The sequence below is a fragment of the Camelina sativa genome, chromosome 18, assembly GCF_030686135.1.
Source record: "Camelina sativa cultivar CO46 ecotype springtype chromosome 18, ASM3068613v1".
In the NCBI taxonomy this organism is placed as follows: domain Eukaryota; kingdom Viridiplantae; phylum Streptophyta; class Magnoliopsida; order Brassicales; family Brassicaceae; genus Camelina; species Camelina sativa.
In genome coordinates, this window is record NC_141897.1 from 935,221 (window position 1) to 956,844 (window position 21,624).

Sequence of the window (21,624 nt, forward strand, 5' to 3'; positions counted from 1 at the left end):
TCATCAAATATAGCACTTTTTCTATGCAATAGTATATTCAACAATAGCAATTGCACTTTGCTATTAATTTTTACACCAAATATTATAGAAATTACAATTACCACAATTTTTTTTGGTTTTTGGATAATTTGACAAATTAAACAGAAAATACCATAATTTTATTTTATTTATATAAAACAATCGTACAAAATATCATTACAAAGTAAAAATACATAAATAAAAGATACGGTCAAACAACTCCTTTAAACCACCTAATGCCCCAGAAACCTTATGAACACATCAGAAATTAAAGAGCTGAATATACGAGAGGCTAAAAGCAAATCTACACTAACACATACAAGAGAGAAGAACACCACAAGTTCAAATCGGATAAAAAGAATTTTATCATTAGGCCAAGCCACCGTATCTGACACCTAGTCTCTTCTCCCACCAGTCCACAACCTCTTCCTCTGAAAACCAATCCAATAATTGACACCTAGTTCCTTCTTTGCTAACATTGAAATCTGCAAACAAAAACCAGTTATACAACATGGAACTTGACATAAACATGGCACAAAGTTAAATCAACAGAAAAAAAACTTATGGAAGAGAAACTTATAAGAAAACAAACTTAAGCAATCTGAGTTTCTCATATATTTTCTCACCAATGCATCAAACATTGGTTTGTATTCAGGAGCAATACTGTAAACGTACTTAGAAACCTCAATCTCTGGGGCAAACGAAAAAACATCAACGAAAGATACATCTTAGGTTCTTCGAGAATCAAAATAAGGCAAGAAGAAGACTTACGCTTGATAACTACACCCAAACTAGTAGAAAGATTAAACCCTAACCTCGAATGACTTTACCTCAACTATATATGCAACCGTCTTCACGATCTGATGTTCAATTCTCACCATACCGTTCCTCCCTTCCACCATCGAAAAGCCTCGCCGAAAAGGATTTCCCAAAACCATCCTTAAATTAAATTAGGAAAAACCCCAACACGAAGGATTAAAAAAATCATAACTCAAATCGGTGAACCCTAAGAATTAGGAACAAACTCACCGACTAAGATGTGGAAACAGCGACGGACCAAGGACGGTGATGGAGTTACGCAGATGAAGATGGCATGACGAAGGAGATCCCTAGCGAATCGTCTCTTGCGGTATCTTCTTCAATTGGTTCGGCGATAGAGACTGAATGGTGATGAGATATGGAAAAAAAAAAAAGTAGTTCTGAAAAAATAAGAAAACATGGAGAAAATTAAAATGAGGAAAGAGGAGAAGAAGTGAAAAAAAGAGATGAATTGGATCTATAAACATACGTCAAATTAGGGGTCTTACCGGAGAGAGAGATGGTGGAATTGGATCTGTAAGAAGGACGACACAAACCGGACTTCTTGAGAGAGAAGAGAATTACTACAAGAATATTGCGACTAAGGACTAGGGAGAGTGAGAAGAATAGGGAGATTTAGTGAGAGTCGAATGAGAGTTAGAAAATTGTTTGTCTCTCTCTTTACCTGTGAGCAAGAGACGCTGAGTGACCAAAGAGACGAGAGTGAGGCAAAAATTTTCCCAATTTTTAGACTTCGCAAAATTTTACCCCCAATCTTAATTTTCAGGCGGGGCTATTAATTTTAATTCCCGCTATTCAATTGTATATTGTTTAATCAATTGTATTTGCAATTGAATAGTATTCGTATAGAACTTCGAACTTTAAAAATATTAACACGCGTACTTTTTTTCCATAACCCCTAATTTATAGCGTTTCAATTTTAACAAACGCTATAATCTATACAGACATAAGTCAACCATAGCATAACTATGTTAATCGCTATCGTATAATGCTATTAATGCACCATATTCTTGTAGTGAATATCAGTGGCGATGAGACATCAATATCTCTCAATTAATAAGATGAGTTTTCTATATAGTTGTTTATGGATTTGCTCGGTTGTAAAACAAGTGAGCAGATAAGGAGAACAGGACAGACGGTGAAATATGTGAAACAGCACGGGTAGAGATTGCGAGTCGCGAGAGTAAATGTTGTAAAAGCGATGTAACTCCGGATCATAACATACAGTGACTTGGATAATGATTGAAACGTGCACAAGAGCACTTTTCTTAAAGAGTATTTCGACCCTTCTCTCAAGCCTAGGGTTACAGGAAATCTCTTGTAGGATATGACAATCAAAGTTTTCTCTCTTGTTCTAGGCTAAGATTCAAGAGAAACAAATAGAGATTTGTCTTTTGTTTTTTGTGTTTTGTCACCAAAGTTTTTTTCTCAAACTTTGATTTTTGTGAATCTAAGTTTTCTCTCTCGGTATCTCACTTTTTCTTACTCTCGATTTCTTCCTCTGTTTTTGATGTGAAGAAACAGAGTATATATATAATGTTTGATCGTTTCATCAAATGTTTGCAACCGTACAATGAACCAATGTAACCATTCACCAAAAGACCAAAAGTTGTGATGGTTAGTGAAATAAATGTTGATTAACAACATAAATCACCAAAATTCCCCCCCATTTAAGTTTAATCTTTGATTCACAAAATCACACACATAAACCAAACTCATGCATAAATGTAAATATCGTAACGATTGAATTTACATCTTAGTAATATTACACATTCCAAATACCCGAGAATTAGGATGCCCAATGGATTTGAATTCTTTCAACTCATTTGGGTACATGAAGATAATACACACACGAATTCTACACTACTCTAAGTGTTTATTCTTGACACTATTATAAGCCATGTGTCCCTATCCATTCATGAGCATATAGGAAGCTAAGTCCAAGCTTCTTGATGCGGCTCCACTTCATACTCATATAGGTAGATCTTTTAATCTTGCACCTGCAAATGCAATTTTTCAAAAGATCTATTAAGGAGAGAACTTTAACCTAATCTTTTCTTGCAGATTCAAGCACTTACATTGGGAAGATACAACAAGTGCTTCAATCTTTAATTGTAAGCTTTCCACATTGAATTCAGTCTCTAACATTATATTAGAGGGGAATTGGGTATCCCACAATTAAAAATTTCAAATGGACTTTAAACCCATCCCTCTAGCCGACTTGATCACCAACTCTCTAGCTAACCCTTTAGTCAAGTGATCCGCTAAATTTTTTTCAGACCGAACAAACTGTATGGTAATTTCTCCATGAGTGATCAGCTCACGTATCATGCTATGTCTAACACCAAGGTGTCGTGACTTACCATTATACACTTGACTATAAGCTCTAGCCAAAGTGGATTTACTATCACAATGTATACAAATGGGTGATACCGGTCTCGGTCACAATTGAATCTCATAGACTAAATTTCTTAGCCATTCCGCCTCTTTGCTAGCAGCTGCTAATGCTATGAACTCCGATTCCATAGTCGAACTTGTAATACAAGTTTGTTTTCTAGAAGCCCAAGAAATGGCACATCCTCCAAGCAAGAATACTCAACCACTTGAAGAAGAGTTAATTTCTACATTGGAGTTCCAACTTGCATTGGAATATCCTTCTAAAACGAAGGAAATCCGACATAAGACTAACCATAATTTATGGTTCCTTTCAAGTACTTAAGCACCCGTCTTATAGCTTGCCAATGGTGAGTAATAGGGTTACTAGTATATCTTCTTAACTTTCCTACCGCATAAGCTATATCTGGTCTAGTACTTGTCATGGCATACATTAAACAGCCAATAAGTTGTGAGTACTCGGTTTGTGAAATCGCTTTTCCTGTATTAGGCATAAGCTTTACACTCGCATCCATGGGAGTGCTCACAGGAGAACATTTCTCATAATTGAACCTTTATAGAACCTTTTCAATGTAATGAGATTGAGATAAACATAGGCTTTTGTTCTCACGCTTGATTTGAATTCCAAGAATCACATCCGCTTCCCCCATGTCTTTCATGGCAAAATTTGATGACAAAAACTCTTTTGCAAGTTCTACTTGTCTTAATTTGGTACCAAAGATCAACATGTCATCAACATCTAGGCAAATGATTACTGCATTACCGGAATCATCAAATTTGCTATATAAGCACTTGTCCGCTTGATTTAACTTGAATCCGTTTGATAGAATAGCCTCATCAAATCTTTGATGCCACTGTTTAGGTGCTTGATGCAGCCCATACAATGACTTTATTAACTTACACACCTTTTGCTCATCCCGGGCATAACAAACCCTTAAGGTTACTTCATATAGACTTCTTCTTCCAAAACATCGTTCAAGAATGCTGTTTTAACATCCATTTGGTGGATCACAAGATCATTAATAGCAGCCAAAGCAATTAATAATCTTATAGAAGATATTCTAGCAACAGGAGCATAGGTATCAAAATAATCGATACCTTCCTTTTGTCTAAAGCCTTGGATAACCAATCTAGTTGTAAACTTGTCAATTGTTCCATCAAATTTCATCTTCTTTTTGAAGATCCACTTGCAGCCTAAAGACTTGCAACCAGGTGGGAGATCTGTTAGGATCCATGTATGATTCTCTACGATGGAGTCTATCTCATCGTTTACTGCTTTTTTCCAAAACGCAACGTCTTGAGACTTCATAGCCTCATCAAACGTTCTAGGGTCCTCATCAATATGATAACAGTATGAATATTGAAATTCAACCTCATATCTTGACCCCTCAACTAAATAAAGTTGAAAATCGGGACCAAAAGATTTTTCAATTCTTCCTCGCTTGCTCTTGCGGAGCATAGGTGACGCGTTAGAAGGAATGAGTGTGTCATCTCCTTCTTTTGTTCCACTTGAACTAGGAACCAGATCCTTTGGTCTAGGTATTGATGAGAAACGTGTATCATCAAATATTGCATCTCTTGACTCAATCACGGTGTTAACCGATATAGAATCATTAGGTTCTATGACATATAACCTATAAGCCTTGGAATGCTCAGCATATCTAATGAAGATGCAATCAATACCTCTTTCTACCAAAGTTTTAATCTTTGGTTGGGGTAGTCTAACAAACGCCCTACAGCCCCAAACTCGAAGGTAATTCAAGTTTGGTTTCTTTTGTACCAAAGCTCATATGGAGTAATCTTGTTCCTTTTGTTAGAAACCCTATTTAATAAATAGCAAGCCGTTAACATGGCTTCACCCCAAAATCTGTCACTTAATCCCGAGTAAGATAACATGGAATTAACCATTTCTTTTAGGACTCTATTTTTCCTCTCAGATACACCATTTTGTTGTGGTGTATATGGAGTCGTAGTCTCATTTATAATTCCCACAGACTGAAAATAATCAGGATCATAATACTGTCCACCTCTATCGGTGTGTAACATCTTAATCAAGTCACTATGTTGTAATTCAACTTCAGTTTTATAAACCTTGAATTTATCTAGGGCTTCATCTTTAGCATGTAATAGATAAACATAACAAAAGCGAGTGTGATCATCTATGAAACATAACAAATCACATAGATCACTATGTACAAGTTCTAGTACCTTAGAATTCCTTTCAATACTCTTAAAAGGTTTTCTAACTATCTTAGTTAACATACAAGTACTACACTTCTCTAAATTCATGTCAAAATTAGGAATTAATCCTTCTTTAGACATATCAATCATTCTTTTATAGTGTACATGACCTAATCTTAAATGTCATAGAGAAGAATCATTTTTGCTAGAACATGCCAAGTAAATAGAACTCACAACTTTATTAATATTGAGCATAAACATGCCATTACAAAAATATCCAAATCCAACTAAGACACCAGCCTTAGATAAAACATACTTATCCGACTCATACACTTGTTTATAACCACATTTATTTAAAACACTACCGGAGACTAAGTTCTTCCTAATTCCAGGTACATGAAGTATATTATTGAGATCAATAGTTTTCCCGGAACTAAACTCCAACACCACTTTTCCACGGCCTAGGATAGGAGCGGTTGACTCGTTGCCCATATGAAGTACGGAACCATCTTGAACTAGTTCATATTTCTTGAACTAGCCACGATCATTGCAAACATGTGTAGTTGCACCCGAGTCAATCCACCACGTCACTCCATCATCCTGCATATGAAATGCCTCAGAAATGTTTGATACATAATACACATGTGAATGTGAATCATTTACGACTTTCTGACCTTGATGAGTGATTTGGCCTTGGTCCTTAGACCCTTGCCCTGAACAGTTTTGTCCCATTCTATTCTTATCCTTTGTAGCTCGAAAATCACGTCTAAAGTGACCCGGCTTGTTACAAAACCAACAAACGCTCTTAAGCTTTTTTTTAGGTCCACCGTAAGTGTTGTCCATTAAAGGGACGCTTCTTCCCCTTATTCTCCATCTTAGAACTCCCACCTTCCTCCATCATATTGATTGAAGAAGGTTCAGCCTCTTTGGGTTTTCCACCCTCTTGCACCCTTAGAGATTCCTTTATGCGCAAATGGCTACCAAGTTGTACAAGAGACAACTCTTCCTTTTTGTGTTTTAACATGCGCCTAAAATCCTTCCATGAAGGCGGCAACTTGTCGATGATACTCGACACCGAGATGGATTCATCCATCTTCATGTTATGTTGAGCGAATTGCCCTAGGATGCGAAGCAATTCATTGTATTGCTCCATAACAAGTCCTGAATCAGACATCTTGTAATTATTAAAATTACTCACAAGGAACTTTTTACTAGAAGCATCCTCAGCCATGTACTTTGATTCCAACGCATCCCACAGTTCCTTTGCAGATTCGACATTTTGATAGACATCAAAGAGAGGATCAGACATACCGTTAAGAATGTGGCCACGGCAAATGTAGTCATCGTTCTCCCACTTAAGTTGCCTCCTTGTCTCCTCCACATAATCCTTCTCAGCATCCTCTGTCACAGTAGGCATTGGCATGCTTAGAACATGCACCACATTGAGTGTGGTGAGAAGGAAATGCATCTTCTTCTGCCATCTGCAAAAGTTCACTCCTTCGAACTTGTCCAACTTGCCAAACTTTGAAGTCATCTCATGCACCGATGCACTCGTCATAGTTCACCAGAAACTCTTTAAGAATGTTGTAAAAGCAGTGTAACTCCGGATCGTAACATACGGTGAACTTGGATAATGATTGAAACGTGCACAAGAGCGCTTTCCTTAAAGAGTATTTTGACCCTTCTCTCAAGCCTAGGGTTACACGAAATCTCTTGTAGGATATGACAATCAAAGTTTTCTCTCTTGTTCTAGGCTAAGATTCAAGAGAAACAAATAGAGATTTTGTGTTTTGTTTTTGTGTTTTGTCACCAAAGTTTTTTTCTCAAACTTTGATTTTTGTGAATCTGATTTTTCTCTATCGGTATCTCACTTTTTCTTACTCTCGATTTCTTCCTTTGTTTTTGATGTGGAGAAACAGAGTATATATATAATGTTCGATCGTTTCATCATACGTTTGCAAACGTACAATGAACCATTGTAACCATTCACCAAAAGACCAAAAGTTGTGATGGTTAGTGAAATAACTGTTGATTAACAACTTAAATCACCAACAGTCCAGTCTATAATCTCTAAGTGATAACGTGAATCTACAACCAATAAATTGAACAATGAAAAAACATTCACAAGAAACACAGCCTCATCTTCCCGCATGCAAGAGTCTCAGAAGAGACTCTCCATCAAAACAATGAGGAAATAGATAACTCTAGAAAGTTCTAGAAAGAGTACAAGTTCTGAAATTGAATTAAAGAGAAAGTTTGAGCTAACAGTGCTCTTATACTAACTTGTTAACAATTAGTGTTAACTAATTTTTCCTTTGTCGTTATGTTGCAACTGGCCAACTTTTTATTCGCTCTTCACGTGCCTGCAACTTCCAAAACCTTATCCCGATTCCCCCCACATGTGCGCTGAATCCTCGTTTGCCACATCACTTAGGTGCTATCACCACAATAGATGGAATAATTCAACATCAGGTTATTGAAAAAGGTAAACTTGATTTAATCAATTTTTTATGATTCAGAAGCACTGTTTGATAACCTCATTGGTCAAGTAGAGTTAAAAAGCCTGGGAGATTTATGCATGATTGTCTCCCTTTGTTTGAAAAAATCCACAAAACAATGAGTTCTCGGCAGCATCGGTTTCTATTTTGTGCAGAGAGGCTGCAGATTTTACGCTTTGTCATTGCTAGTATCACTAATTTTTAGATATCCGCTTTTTGGTTACCAAGTGCGTGTACTAAGGTGTTAGACAGGCTTTGTGCTGCTATTCTATGGTTTGGTCCGAAACTAAATGCAAAAAAGAATAAGCTGGCTTGGACAGATGTTTGTTTGCTTAAGGAGGAGGGTGGTTTGGGGCTAAAGTTGATTGAGGCTAATAAGGTTAGCTGTTACAAGTTGATATGGCAGATTGTATCATGTGTAGGTTCCCTATGGGTCACTTGGGTTCACCGGGAGCTGCTGCGCTTAGGCGCTTTTTGGACAGTGAAAGACTCTACATCTTTGGGGTCATGGATGTGGAAGAATATGCTTAAGTACAAGCCCCTTGCTAAGGTTTTCCACAAGGTTGAGGTTCTGAGTGGTTTGCAAACATCTTTCTGGTATGATGCCTGGTGTGATCTTGGTCGTTTGCATGAAACTCTTGGTGATAGGGGTTTTATTGTTGTTGGGATTGCCTCACATGCATCTGTTGCTTCAGTGCTTCAGACTCAAAAAATTTGACACCATCAGCCTGACCTCGCTAACAATGTGGAGTCAAAGATTCAAAAATTAAGATATCGAGGACAAATTTTGCATAATGATGTTGCTTTATGGCGGCAGCCAGATAACACTTACAAACCTCACTTTCTCTCCTTTGAAATGTGGCGCCAGATTCGACGCTCCGGCCAGTGAGTCAATTAACACAAGGGATTTTGATTTTCGATCTCTATCCCTAAGCATTCCTTTATGCTCTGGCTTGCTGCTCGGAATAGGCTATCTAAAGGAGACCGGATGCTCGCTTGGAACATTGGGCCATCCACTTCGTGCCCATCCTGTCAAGTTCCTATGGAAAGTCTAGAGCACCTGTTATTTGTTTGCTCTTAGTCATCACGAATATGGCAGGCTTTATCTCGAAAACTACTTTGTCATCACTACACCTCTAGTTTCACTCAGCTGCTCTCTCTCCTCTCCAGTTCAACCATCAAAGGGACAACCTTCTTCTTGCTCAGACTTATGTTTCAAGCCGCAGTCCATACGATTTGGTTGGAACGGAACAAGCATCGGCATGGTGGTCTATTGAGCTCCCCTGCTCAGCTTATTCAGTTTCTTGATCGGTTAATCTGAAACAAGTTGCTCTCGCTTGAATCGACCAAGTTTACGGATGGGTTACAAGTTTGGCTAGGCTCACGCCGTTAAGCTTCCCCTTTTTTGGTTTTGTGGGGATTAGTTTGAATCCCAAATTCTGGTTTTTTCAAATCTCTTGAAACCAAGCAAAGAAAAAGTCAAAGACTGGCTTTGAAAAGAGGGTTTCAAGGAGAAGAGGAAAAAAACAGAAGACACGGGTTGAGTGAGAGGCTTTCAAAGATAAGGTTCAAAATAAGATTAGAAGCTTCTCGACTCTCGGCTGTTCACTCTGCAACAGACACAATCTCATGTTCGTATACTGTGGGGCTGGTCCGATCTGAAGGAGGGAAAGCAAAGCAGGCCTGCGATTCTCTCCGCCTACCTCAGAATCTGTGCCAAGCTTGAAGACCAAGCTAAACGGGAACTTCTAACCAGGGTTAAGTTCTCTTTACCCTAGTTAAGAGAGTAGTCTTGGTTTGTCTATAAAAGCATATTGTAGATGAAGTGTATGAACTAGTGTGAGTGAAAGAACCAGATAGAAGTGTAAACAGTGATTGAGAGCTCGGTTTGAGCTAAGTTTCTTAGTGGATTTTCCAGAGATCTTCTCCAGCGAGACATAGGATTCCTCCCAAGGATCCGAACTCGTTAAATCTTGCGTGCACTTTATTTTAAGCTTTTATCTTTCAAGTTTGCAAACTTCACACAAATGATTTAAAAAACAGAGAGAGAGAGTACTTTAAATCACTAAAAGCTAGCTACTTTTCGTTTTTAAAGGTACAAATCTCTACAGGTTTTTTTAAGTTTTCTTCTCAGTCTTAATTTAAACAAAGGCTGCATTATTGTAAAAAGGACTTTTTTGGGCTGAATATAATTTTACATTTATTAAAATAAAATAAAAAGCTTGGGAGATTCAGATTCTGTTCTTGATCCTTCTTCAATACCTTTTTCTCATAAACACACTTGCCTATCACCTTTGGTAAATTTTGGGATTCTTCTTGGGCAGGCTATAAAGCATAGATACGGTTAGTATCACTAGTCAAGGTTCTTACCTGGCTTGCTTACTTGATACTGTTTTGTAAGAATAGGCTATTGATCATGAACTACCTTGGGACTTAGTCGTGTCCGTACGGTTGTCCGTACGAGTATTAGACAAGTCCGAGTTCTATCAAGACATATGGAAGAGAGAAGAGGCCAAGTCTCCTTAAGGCCCACAAGAAGGATCTAGAATTCCTATTGCAGCCGTCAGGAGATAATAGGGAACATAGTCACGGTTGGCTTCGTCCTAGGAGACCATGACCGGTGACTATCACCATTGGGATCCTCTCTATCTCTCTCTTGATGTCTATATCACCTAGTTGTCGATTCAAAAGTGTGTAGCCCTAGTTTGTTCTCCTATTTAAAGGTTGTAGTCGACATTGTAATAAGCATACTAATGGAATATCATTCTATTATTATTCTCTTTGTTCTTCACTCGCTTAACTCTCTTCACTCTTATATTTCTATGTTTACTTCCGCTTAAACTAACATAGGCTACTTTCTCTGGATTGCTTACTTGGAGCTAGGACAATTAGAGAACATGTATATTGGTTTAGCTTTCAGTGATTGTGATGCAAATGTTTTCTTTTATGTGATGAGAATTTTGGCTAAAGTAATGTTTTATGTTTTATTGGCATTGTTGTTTGCTGTTGCTTGCCTTGTATCACTCACATAAGAAGTTGTAGTTAATTGTGTATATTATCCGATGATGTCTGTGTTAAATGACTCCAGTGTTTTTCCTTCACTTGTGTATTTCACTTTATTGAACTGTGACCAAGCATTCACCTCACACTTGCACTTGTGTGAGTGTGACTGTAGACTTCGTCAAGACTTTTTCTGCCATGATTCTTATGTACGTGACTTGTTTGTTTCTTGTGGTCAGGTTTTGGGATGCCTCATGAGCAAAGAAATCCAATCCAAGATTGTGAGTTTTCCAACTAAAGCTTTGGCAAGCCTTCAGATTGTGGGTTTCCCATTTATAATGTAATATATTTATGTTTTTATATAATGTACTTATAATTTATCGTTTTATTTTCTTATTTTACATAAATTTTAATCAAAATTTGTTACATTTAAAGTTATACTAAAAAACACATTTTCAATAAATAATTAGTTTTAAATTTTTAAGACACTCATTTTAAGGTTCACCCATGGAGGGAGAAAAATGAATACATACATCGTTTCCATCACTTTTATTCTATATTTTTATTTTGTATTATGTGTTTATAATTACATATAATAACAATAATTGATTGAAAATAAATTGACATATCTTTCTTAGTTAATAATATTATTATGATTATTTTTTTGTAAAGAATTAGAAGAATAAATATTCATTACTAAAATAAATAAAATTGAAAGTTAATAGAAAAATAATAGTAAAAGAAAAAATATTTATATGTTCAAATGAAGTCTCTATTTATAAAGTATGAAAATAATAAATTTTGATGTAAATCAGAATGTAACATCCGCAAACCAAATTGGTTGGTTTTAGGATCTTTGTCGATCGATACAAGGGGTGTGTCGGTCGACACTATCAATTTTTGGTTCGATTGGTTTGTTTTAAATCGTCGAATTAGAATGGTTTGGTTTTAGGAAACCCTAAAACCTTGTTATTTAAGCGGAAAGTCGACATTGGAAGTAGGCAGCTGCTCATTGTCGATTTTCAAAGAGTTAGAAGAGAGAAAAATTGTTCTTGGGAGTTTTTGAGAGTTCTTGGCTGTTCTTGGTGAGATTTGTCTATGTGGGTGGAGATATGAGGTTGAGAACGTGGTAGAAGCTTGCTAGGAGGCTTTTTCGTGATTTTAGGGTCAGAATGTTCTTGTTGCAAAGGTAAGTGCATGACCATGGATGATTTAAGCCTGAGAATTATTTGTTTCTATGTTCTATGTGTGCTTTGGTTGATTCCTTGCTGGTTTGTGGTTGATTTGTGGTTTCTATGGCCTATTGTGACTCTTGGGAGAGTGTTGGTCGCAATGGAGGTGGTGGAAGGCGGAGAACAGACTCGCAGCTTCGAGAAGAATATGTCTGCGGACTCAGTGTCGATCGACACCAGGTGGGTGTCGGTCGACAGTAAGGAGTTGACGTCACGAAGACTTGGGCAAGTGTCGGTCGACACTAGGTAGAGGTGTCGGTCAACACTTCTAGGGTTTCCAAGTCGAGGTGGGTGTCGGTCGACACCATGAGGGTGTCGGTCGACACTAACTCTTCAGCAGACAGCTGATTATTGTTTTCCTGGTTTTATTGTGTTGTCTGTTGATTCTTGAACATTGGATTCTCAGTTGCTCTTCTGTATAGCCCAGTAGATGGGAGGATTGCTTCACTGAGTATTTGTGATAATACTCATGCGTCTCAATTGTTGTTTGTGATGCTGATAAATGCAAAATGTGATCGTGGAATAAAGGCATTGAAGAGGAGGATGTTCTAGTGGCTTGATTGTTTGATATCTGACTTCTGTTAGGTTGCTAGAGTTGAGTCGTTAGAATGTTGCTATGTTGCTGGTTTAATATTTAATGACTTGTTGGTTGTTTTATTAGTGGTTTATGTTGGAATGATCATTGGATTAGTTGTTGTTGGTTTAATTGAGGTATTTATGGTTTAATATTATTATTTATTTCTGTTGTTGTATTGATAGGGATTAGGATGTTATTGAGTATAAGATCATTATTTTAAAATTGTATTAAATACAAAAAGATTGGTCATGCCATTCATAGAATAAATAAAAACTTTGATTACTATAAAATAATTGATGTCAAATAGTTAGAATGAAATGAAAATTATAAAAAACTTTAACAACCAATAATAATGCACCATGTATCCTAGTGGTTCCAACTTTTGTTTATTCAACATGTTTTAATGTACATAATATTTTTTTCTTTTTCAACACCTTGATTTTATTCAACTATTGAATTAATGATTCAACACATTACCATAAACTTCTATGTTCTTCTTTACTATAAATTGTAACACAAAGTGAACTTATTCTTTCATCAATCAATTCTTATTTTCTCTACTTCCTCCAAAGAAAATAAAAAATAAAAAAGAGATGAAGTTCTTGGTTTCATTGGTTATGTGCTCTCTTCTCTTGAACGGTTTCGCTTCTGCTCAAACTCTCATTCAAGATTCTTGCAAGAAAGCAGCAGCAAAAGACCGGCAAATGAAATACCATTTCTGCGTCGATTCTCTTACACAAGATCCACAAAGCAAAACCGCGACCACCCTCGAAGGTTTGGTCCTAGCATCGACAAAGAACGCTGCGGTGAAAACAGTGAATGTTAAAGGAATCGTTGAACAGATCCTCAAGGGCAAGAGATATGGAGGTATTGAAGCAGAGCTACGCGAATGCGCTGAGTTTTATGACGACGCTAATGATAATTTAAACACTGCTTTAGCGAGCGTTAAATCGCACGATTATGAAACCGCTAACGTGGATTTTAGTGCTGCTTTGGACGTACCAGTCAATTGCGAGGATGGTATCAAGGAAAGAAAGAAAGAGAAGTCTCCCGTTACTAACGAAAACAATATTTTGTTTCAGAAGATTTTGATTCCTTTGGCTTTTACTAATATGCTATGATGAAACTGTCAACGTGTTTCAATAATAAAACATCGACTAATGTTTACCATGTAAAGTTGATAGCAAAAAGACTTTAATCTTAAATTAAATAAAATTTCGCTTTACATGTCTGGGTTTTTTTTGCCGGCAACATTGATATATTGATTTTTCCTTTTGGTAATAATTGGACATAATGATTTTATAACGTTTCACATAGTAAAGTATGTTTCTCTTAAACTATTAAAATGTAAATGATGCATATTTATAAATTGAAAACTTTAAAAAAATTTAGTTGTTTTATGAAATGTTATAGAATATTTTATATCATTATAGTTTGAAGATATAACATAAAAAATGTTTTATAGATATGAGGTTTAAGAGAAACATACTTTACTATATAAGCATATTATATATGTAAATTTGCATGATTATTAATTTATGATAATATTGTGACCATATTTTACATGAAAATTTCAAAAAAAATATTATCTTATTATGTTATCGAATTTTGTAATTTTTTACACTGTCCCGACTTAGGACTAACAAAATTTATTAATTTAGAGTATTTATTAATTTATAGAGTATTAATTTAAAGAGGTTTTAATGTATGTACAATCAAAATAATTGGCCAAATCTGTAAAGTGTAAACTATTCAAATTTTTAAACTCTATTTTGTATGACCAGAATTTTTTTTTTTCCTTTGAAAAGAATAACCTAGAAACTTGCGTATATGGAAAAGAAATAATTCATGTTGACCAATTTCAAACAAATAAATTGAACATTTAGAAAATAAACATTAAATTTGAATATCTTACCAGTACTAATTGAATGTAGGAAATTATCAATTTTGGAATAATGTCAATATTTTCAATTTGGTAACTTTTATACATTTGATTCAACGACAAATAAGGAAAGAGTATAAAAATGAACAATTAGTGAATTATGGCAAAGTTGTTACGTTACCATAAACTTCTATGTTCTTTTTTACGATAAATTGTAACACAAAGTGAACTTATTCTTTCATCAATCAATTCTTATTTTCTCTACTTCCTCCAAAGAAAAAAAAAAAAAAAAAAAAAAAAAAGAGATGAAGTTCTTGGTTTCATTGGTTATGTGCTCTCTTCTCTTGAACGGTTTCGCTTCTGCTCAAACTCTAATTCAAGATTCTTGCAAGAAAGCAGCCGCAAAAGACCCGCAAATGAAATACGATTTCTGCGTCAATTCTCTTACACAAGATCCACAAAGCAAAACCGCGACCACACTCGAAGGTTTGGTCATAGCATCGACGAAGAACGCTGCGGCGAAAACTACGAATGTGAAAGCAATCGTTGAACAGATCCTCAAGGGCAAGAGATATGGACCAGGTATTGAGACAGTGCTACACGATTGCATTGAGCATTATGACGATGCTAATGGTTCGTTAAACACTGCTTTAGCGAGCGTTCAGTCGCATGATTATAGTACCGCTACTGTAAATCTGGGTGCTGCTTTGGATGCACCGGGCAATTGCGAGGATGGATTCAAGGAAAGAAAGCAACAGAAGTCTCCCGTTACTAACGAGAACAATATTTTGTTTCAGAAGATTTTGATTCCTTTGGCTTTTACTAATATGCTATGATGAAACTGTCAACGTGTTTCAATAATTGAATTCGATTATGTTTACCATATAAAGTTTTGAGAGAATAGAGACTTTATCTTAATGGAAATAAAATTTCACTTTACAAATATGATTGTTTTTTTTTTGGCAACATTGACATTGAAATGTAAGTCATACGCTATTTTAATTATTTAAAGAAAAAAATTCTAGTATAATATACTATCTTAAATTCTGAAAAAAACAAAAAAACAAAAAAAAAAAAAAAAAGTTCTGAACTAAAAATATCTAAGAATGTTGTCCAATTTACGTACTATGTGACGTTCAATTCTTTAAATTTAATTTTATTATTAATAATTTAAAATGTTAATAAGTGACATTTTTTTTTATCTACTAATATGTTTCTTATAATCTAAACTATAATACTAATAGTGATAATATTTTTATCTACTAATAAGTGAGTTTCATCCTCAGATATTCGTGATACGTCTGTGTCATCACTTTTTCGCAAAAAAAAACTAGATAGTTCGTATTACTCACAATGTATAGAAACTAATGGGTAAGCAAGTTTTACGTTTACGTTTACGTTACCATTTGGTTTTTAGGTTTTAAATTTGGTTTGGTGGCAGTTTATGACATTTTGAAGGATGAATGGATGATGTCTATGGCCATACATGTCAAAGATGTGAGCAATACAGGTCCATTACCTCAAGCCCAGTTGGAGAAGTCAGGCCTAATTGAGAAGTCCAAAACAGAACTGCAGAAGAAGACAAAACATGTACATGCAAAGGAAGAAACAAGGAAGATGAAGACTGTCTCAATTCAAAACCGATTTGATTCCCTCTCATCAATAAGGAGTGACTACGCATTGTATAGCTGTATAGCATATAGAAAAGTTGAGAGAGTTCTAGAGTGTTCTAAGAGTTGTATATAACTCTCACAATACTCATTTGTAAAGATCATCCAAGTTAATAATAATCTAAAAGTTTTACCACTTGGTTCTTGTTTCTCTCATGGTATCAGAGCCATTGTGAACCCTAACAGGTGATTCAATGGCCGATCCCGCAAATCCTTGCTTGGCTTACCCTTTTCCAAGCAATGTTCATGGCTTGAGCTCCATCACCTTAAAGCTCACTGATAGCAACTACTTACTGTAGAAAACACAGTTTGAATCTCTCCTCTCCAGTCAACGTCTCCTTGGATTCGTCAATGAAAGTGTCACACCTCCACCAGTCACCAGAGCAGTCACTCGCAACAATACTCAGACTGAAGAACCCAACCCTCTCTATGCATCCTGGTTCAGCACCGACCAACTGGTTCGTTCATTGATCTTTGGCACACTCTCTGAGGAAGTTCTGGGCTCTGTTCATACTCTGTCAACATCTCAAGCTGTATGGCTCCATCTTGCTGAATCTTACAACAGAAGCTCGCTTTCCAGAGAGTTCTCTCTCCGTCGGAGCTTACAACTTCTCACAAAAATCGACAAAATTTTGGCTGTGTACACTCGTGAGTTCAAGCGTCTTTGTGATTCTCTCAGTGCCATTGGGAAACCGGTTGATGAATCCATGAAGATCTTCGATTTTCTCAATGGTCTGACAAGAGAATATGACCCCATCACCACAGTCATTCAAAGCTCTCTCACTAAACTCTCACCACCAAGCTTTACTGATGTGGTTTTTGAGGTCGAAGGTTTCGATTCCAAGCTGCAGTCGTATGAAGGAAACAACTTCGCCGTCTCAAATATTGCTTTTCAGACTCAGTAGACAAGCGAAGCTCACTATGTTGGTAATCGAAGAGGAAGAGGACGCTCAGGTTACAACCGTGGCAGAGGTGGCTATACTACCAGAGGAAGAGGATTCTCTCAACATCAAAGCACACACAACAACTCTGGCTCACGTCCCACTTGTCAGATCTGTGGAAGACCAGGTCATACGGCTCTGAAGTGCTACAACAGGTTCGATAACACTTACCAGAGTTCTGATAACCAAGCCTTTGCTGCTCTGCAAGTTGATGATGAACAAGGAAGAGAGTGGATCACAGATTCAGGCTCCTCAGCTCATGTAACCCCTTCTACAACAACACTTCAGTCAGCAACAAGGTATGATGGTAATGATACAGTAATGGTAGCTGATGGAACCTACCTACCCATCACACATGTCGGTTCTACTACTTTGACATCACCAGCAGGTACAATTCCATTAAATGATATTTTAGTTTGTCCTGGAATTAAGAAGTCACTCTTGTCAGTATCTAAGCTTTGTGATGACTATCCCTGTGGAGTATTTTTGGATTCTAATAAGATATGCGTTATTGATCTAAACACTCAGAAAGTGGTGTCAAAGGGAAATCGGCGTAATGGTCTTTATGTGTTGGAGAATCATCAGTTTGCTACCCTCTTCTCTAATCGCCATTGTGTAGCTTCAGAAGCAACATGACATCATCGGCTTGGTCATTCAAACTTCAAGATTCTCCAACAACTCAAGAATAGCAAGGCAATTGAAGTAAATAAGAGCAGCACTACCCCAATTTGTGAACCTTGCCAGATGGGGAAAAGTTCAAAACTTCAGTTTTTTAATTCAGAGTCTCGTGTTTTGCACCCCTTAGTTCGAGTCCATTGTGATCTCTGGGGACCCTCACCAGTTGTATCGAGTCAAGGTTTTAAATACTATGCAGTCTTTGTTGATGACTTCTCTCGCTATTCCAGGTTATATCCTCTGGATTTAAAGTCTGAATTCTACTAAGTGTTTGTTGCATTTCAAAAAATGGTGGAAAATCAGTTCAACACTAAGATTAAAGTGTTTCAGAGTGATGGAGGAGGAGAGTTCACCAATCATCAACTTAAACAACATTTTGCTAATACAGGAATCAGGCATCTTATCTCTTGCCCCTACACACCTCAACAAAATGGCATTGTTGAGCGTAAACATCGCCACATTGTAGAATTGGGTCTCTCTATGTTGTTTCACAGTCACACACCAATCAAATACTAGGTAGAAGCCTTCTATACCGCAAGTGTCATTGGTAACATGCTCCCATCAACAGTTCTGCAGAACCAAAGTCCACTTGAAGCTCTTCTCAATCAAAAACCAGAGTACTCCATGTTGCGAGTCTTTGGTGCAGCTTGCTATCCACACTTGAAACCACTGACACATCATAAATTTGAACCAAGGTCTCTCCAATGTGTGTTTCTCGGCTACAGTCCACAACACAAAGGCTATCGATGTCTTTATCCGCCAACAGGGAAGTTCTACATATCTCGACATATCGTTTTTGATGAAGACACCTTCCCATTTAAACAGCAGTATCAGTCTCTCTCACCAAGATACCAAACTCCTCTTCTTCGAGCATGGCAATCAGCGACTCCTTCACGACCTCAAGTCGTTGAGCCTCAACTCACTCGGGTCTTATCTCCACCTGCAACAACGGTCGCAGACAATGCTCTCCCTACATAATCTGTTTTGGATACAGAATCAGACAACAATGAGCTAGATTTGAATACAGAATCAGACAACAATGAGCCAATTGTTGAAGAAGTTCACCAAGACAACCTTCATCCTATGACTACGAGATCTAAGGCAGGAATTCACAAGCCAAACAGTCGGTATGTTCTCCTAACGTCCAAGTTTAGTATAGAAGAACCTAAGTCTATTACTGCTGCATTAAAACACTCTGGATGGAATCTAGCTGTTGATGATGAGATGACAACAATTAATATGCTACATAATTGGACTCTAGTCCCACCAGATGAAGAAATGAATGTTTTAGGTTGTAAATGGGTGTTTAAAACCAAAATGCGACATGATGGATCAGTTGACAAGCTGAAATCTAGGCTTGTGGCCAAAGGGTTTAACCAAGAAGAAGGCTTAGACTATCTAGAGACCTACAGTCCGGTAGTCAGGACAGCAACGATAAGAATGGTACTTGATGTAGCGACTGCAAAGGGTTGGAACATCAAACAACTTGATGTCTCCAACGCCTTTCTCCATGGAGAACTTGATGAACCAGTCTTCTTGTCACAACCACCATGCTTTGTTGATCCCAACCACCCAACATATGTGTGCAAATTGACAAAAGCCTTATACGACTTGAAGCAAGCACCCAGAGCATGGTTCAATACCTTCAGTAACTTCTTGATCGATTTTGGGTTTGTTTGCAGCAAGTCAGATCCATCACTATTCACCTACAGAAGAAATGGAGAGTCTTTGGTCCTTCTTCTATATGTCAATGACATACTCCTAACTGGGAGCACAAACTCACTGATCCAAGCTCTCATTGGTAGCCTTAACAACCGATTCTCCATGAAAGATCTAGGACCACCTCGATACTTTCTTGGCATTGAGATACAATCATACATTGGGGGCTTGTTTCTTCATCAAACGGCATATGCGAAGGACATTCTGCATCAAGCATCCATGTCCAACTGCAACTCCATGCCTACTCCTCTACTTGAACGTCTTGACAAGCTGAACATGGAGCCATTTCCAGAACCTACTTACTTCAGAAGTCTAGCGGGTAAACTTCAATACCTTACCATCACTAGACCTGATATACAATATGCTGTCAATTTTGTTTGTCAGAGAATGCACTCCCCAACTGTCACTGATTTTGGCCTCCTCAAGAGAATCTTACGATACCTGAAAGGAACTCTCAATCTCGGTCTTCACATCAAGAAGGATGCAGATATGTCGCTGACAACATATAGTGACAGTGACTACGGTGGCTGCAAACAAACTCGACGTTCTACAACAAGGTTCTGCACCTTTGTTGGACCAAACCTCATCTCTTGGTCAGCTAAAAGACAAGCTACGGTCTCTAATTCCTCCACCGAAGTAGAATACAGAGCATTAACAGCAACAACTCATGAAATCCAATGGCTTTCATTCTTGCTTCGTGATCTTGGCATAGCTCAACCAAAGGTGATAGACTCCTGGATGAGGATCTATTCCCAAGAACACACTTTGCAACGTCTTGAAGAGAGATGAAAAAAATGATGAAGAAGAATGGGTTGAAGATGCAGCGGAATGGAGAGATGAACGGCGGAGAAGGTGAAGAGGTTGAATTGCAGCGGATTGAAGGGGAGAATGAAGTGTACTTCTAAGAGAGATGGAGGTCACTTAGACTACAGGCTTGATTACAACTTATATATGACACACTAAGAAGTAAACAAGTTGAGAAGATACTACACACTTCTTAGATCAAACAAGTAAAAAGAAGGTTTTTGATTAAAATGTTTAATGAGAAACAAATGAGAACTACTTTGTCTTTTTATAGGAGAAGGGGACACGAAGTAGAAGAGAGGAATTAAAGGCCTAGGAAATCATGCAAGAGCTTTAACAAGGTCAAGCTCATGCATAATGTCTAGGAAATTACAAAGCAATAAATGCAAGTTTGAATAAAAGAGAAAAGATAGAAAATGGACCAAGACAAAGAGATGGGCCTTGGACCACGAATTGGGTTGGCAAAGGGGACTTAGAAAATGTTACTTAGGCCTCATTAAAAACCTTGTCAAGAAAACCCAATGGGACAAAACTTGACAAGGGAAAAAGAGTGCATAAGCAACACTTTACCCTTTACCGAACACCTTGAGCTGTGAGCATCATCCAAATGGTTTGAACCACATCTTCCTGCTTCTTGTCCAGCTCCTTGATTAGTCCATTGATAGCTTGGTTGAACCTCCTGGATCATGACCTTTTTAGAGGACCCACCGGAACGATCAACGCTTTCTCTGATGCTTCCTTTGATGCTTCCTCCGGTACAAGCTGCTCCTCCGGTGCTTCCTCTGGTTCAAGCTGCTCCTCCAATGATTCTTCCGGTTCAAGCTGCTCCTCATATCCATGTTCCTTGGTTGAGCTGTCCATGGTCTCATCAAAAGGCAACACCACTCCGTTGTGACAACCTCTTTGCAGTTTATCTCAGTGCCAACCCAGCTCTTCATAACCGTTCAAAACACTTTGATACAGATTATCACTACATCCGCGAGCAGGTTGCATTGGGACTAATCGAAATTATACATGTTCCGGTGTACCTGCAACTAGCTGACATTTTCACAAAGTCACTGCCAAAGCGAGACTTCAATCATCTTCGGCTCAAACTCGGTGTGGCTGGACCACCCACTCCAAGTTTGCGGGAGGGTGTGAGCAATACAGGTCCATTACCTCAAGCCCAATTGGAGAAGTCAGGCCCAATTGGAAAGTCCAAACAAAGCTGCAGA

General features: G+C 37.5%; 2 protein-coding genes, 2 long non-coding RNA genes and 1 pseudogene across 9 annotated transcripts; 4 read left to right on the forward strand and 1 right to left on the reverse strand.

Annotated features, from left to right (window-relative positions):
• Positions 1 to 148: 148 nt before the first annotated feature.
• Positions 149 to 1,637, reverse strand: LOC104760202 (uncharacterized). Of its 5 annotated transcripts, none has more exons than XR_015588798.1 (5): positions 1,326 to 1,637; positions 1,048 to 1,217; positions 834 to 957; positions 645 to 709; positions 149 to 503 (listed from the first exon to the last, which is right to left on the reverse strand). It is a non-coding gene; the product is annotated as an uncharacterized LOC104760202 (long non-coding RNA). The 5 variants fall into 5 exon arrangements; XR_015588797.1 differs by having other exon boundaries at positions 849 to 957; positions 1,326 to 1,588; XR_015588796.1 differs by lacking the exon at positions 645 to 709 and having other exon boundaries at positions 849 to 957; positions 1,326 to 1,588.
• Positions 1,638 to 7,792: 6,155 nt separating this feature from the next.
• Positions 7,793 to 11,398, forward strand: LOC147921314 (uncharacterized). The gene is made up of 2 exons (XR_015589371.1): positions 7,793 to 7,897; positions 11,150 to 11,398. It is a non-coding gene; the product is annotated as an uncharacterized LOC147921314 (long non-coding RNA).
• A 1,854-nt stretch (positions 11,399 to 13,252) lies between these two features.
• On the forward strand, positions 13,253 to 13,946 carry LOC104760204 (pectinesterase inhibitor 12-like). The gene has a single exon (XM_010483089.2). It carries the CDS (start codon positions 13,313 to 13,315, stop codon positions 13,838 to 13,840), a length of 528 nt encoding a protein of 175 aa, XP_010481391.1. The 5' UTR covers positions 13,253 to 13,312; the 3' UTR covers positions 13,841 to 13,946.
• Positions 13,947 to 14,839: 893 nt separating this feature from the next.
• Positions 14,840 to 15,544, forward strand: LOC104760205 (pectinesterase inhibitor 12 pseudogene; annotated as a pseudogene). Its single transcript, XR_015588801.1, has one exon. The product of XR_015588801.1 is annotated as a pectinesterase inhibitor 12 pseudogene (transcript).
• A 424-nt stretch (positions 15,545 to 15,968) lies between these two features.
• Positions 15,969 to 17,176, forward strand: LOC147921315 (uncharacterized). The gene is made up of 3 exons (XM_087499709.1): positions 15,969 to 15,972; positions 16,019 to 16,191; positions 16,571 to 17,176. Exons 1-3 carry the CDS (start codon positions 15,969 to 15,971, stop codon positions 17,174 to 17,176), a joined length of 783 nt encoding a protein of 260 aa, XP_087355835.1.
• Positions 17,177 to 21,624: the final 4,448 nt, after the last annotated feature.

Coding starts and splice junctions, on each gene's coding strand:
- LOC104760204 (XM_010483089.2), top strand. CDS start 13,313: ATGAAGTTCTTGGTTTCATTGGTTATGTGCTCTCTTCTCTTGAACGGT.
- LOC147921315 (XM_087499709.1), top strand. Junction 16,192..16,570: donor TGCAGAAGAAGACAAAACAT/GTACATGCAAAG, acceptor TACTTACTGTAG/AAAACACAGTTTGAATCTCT.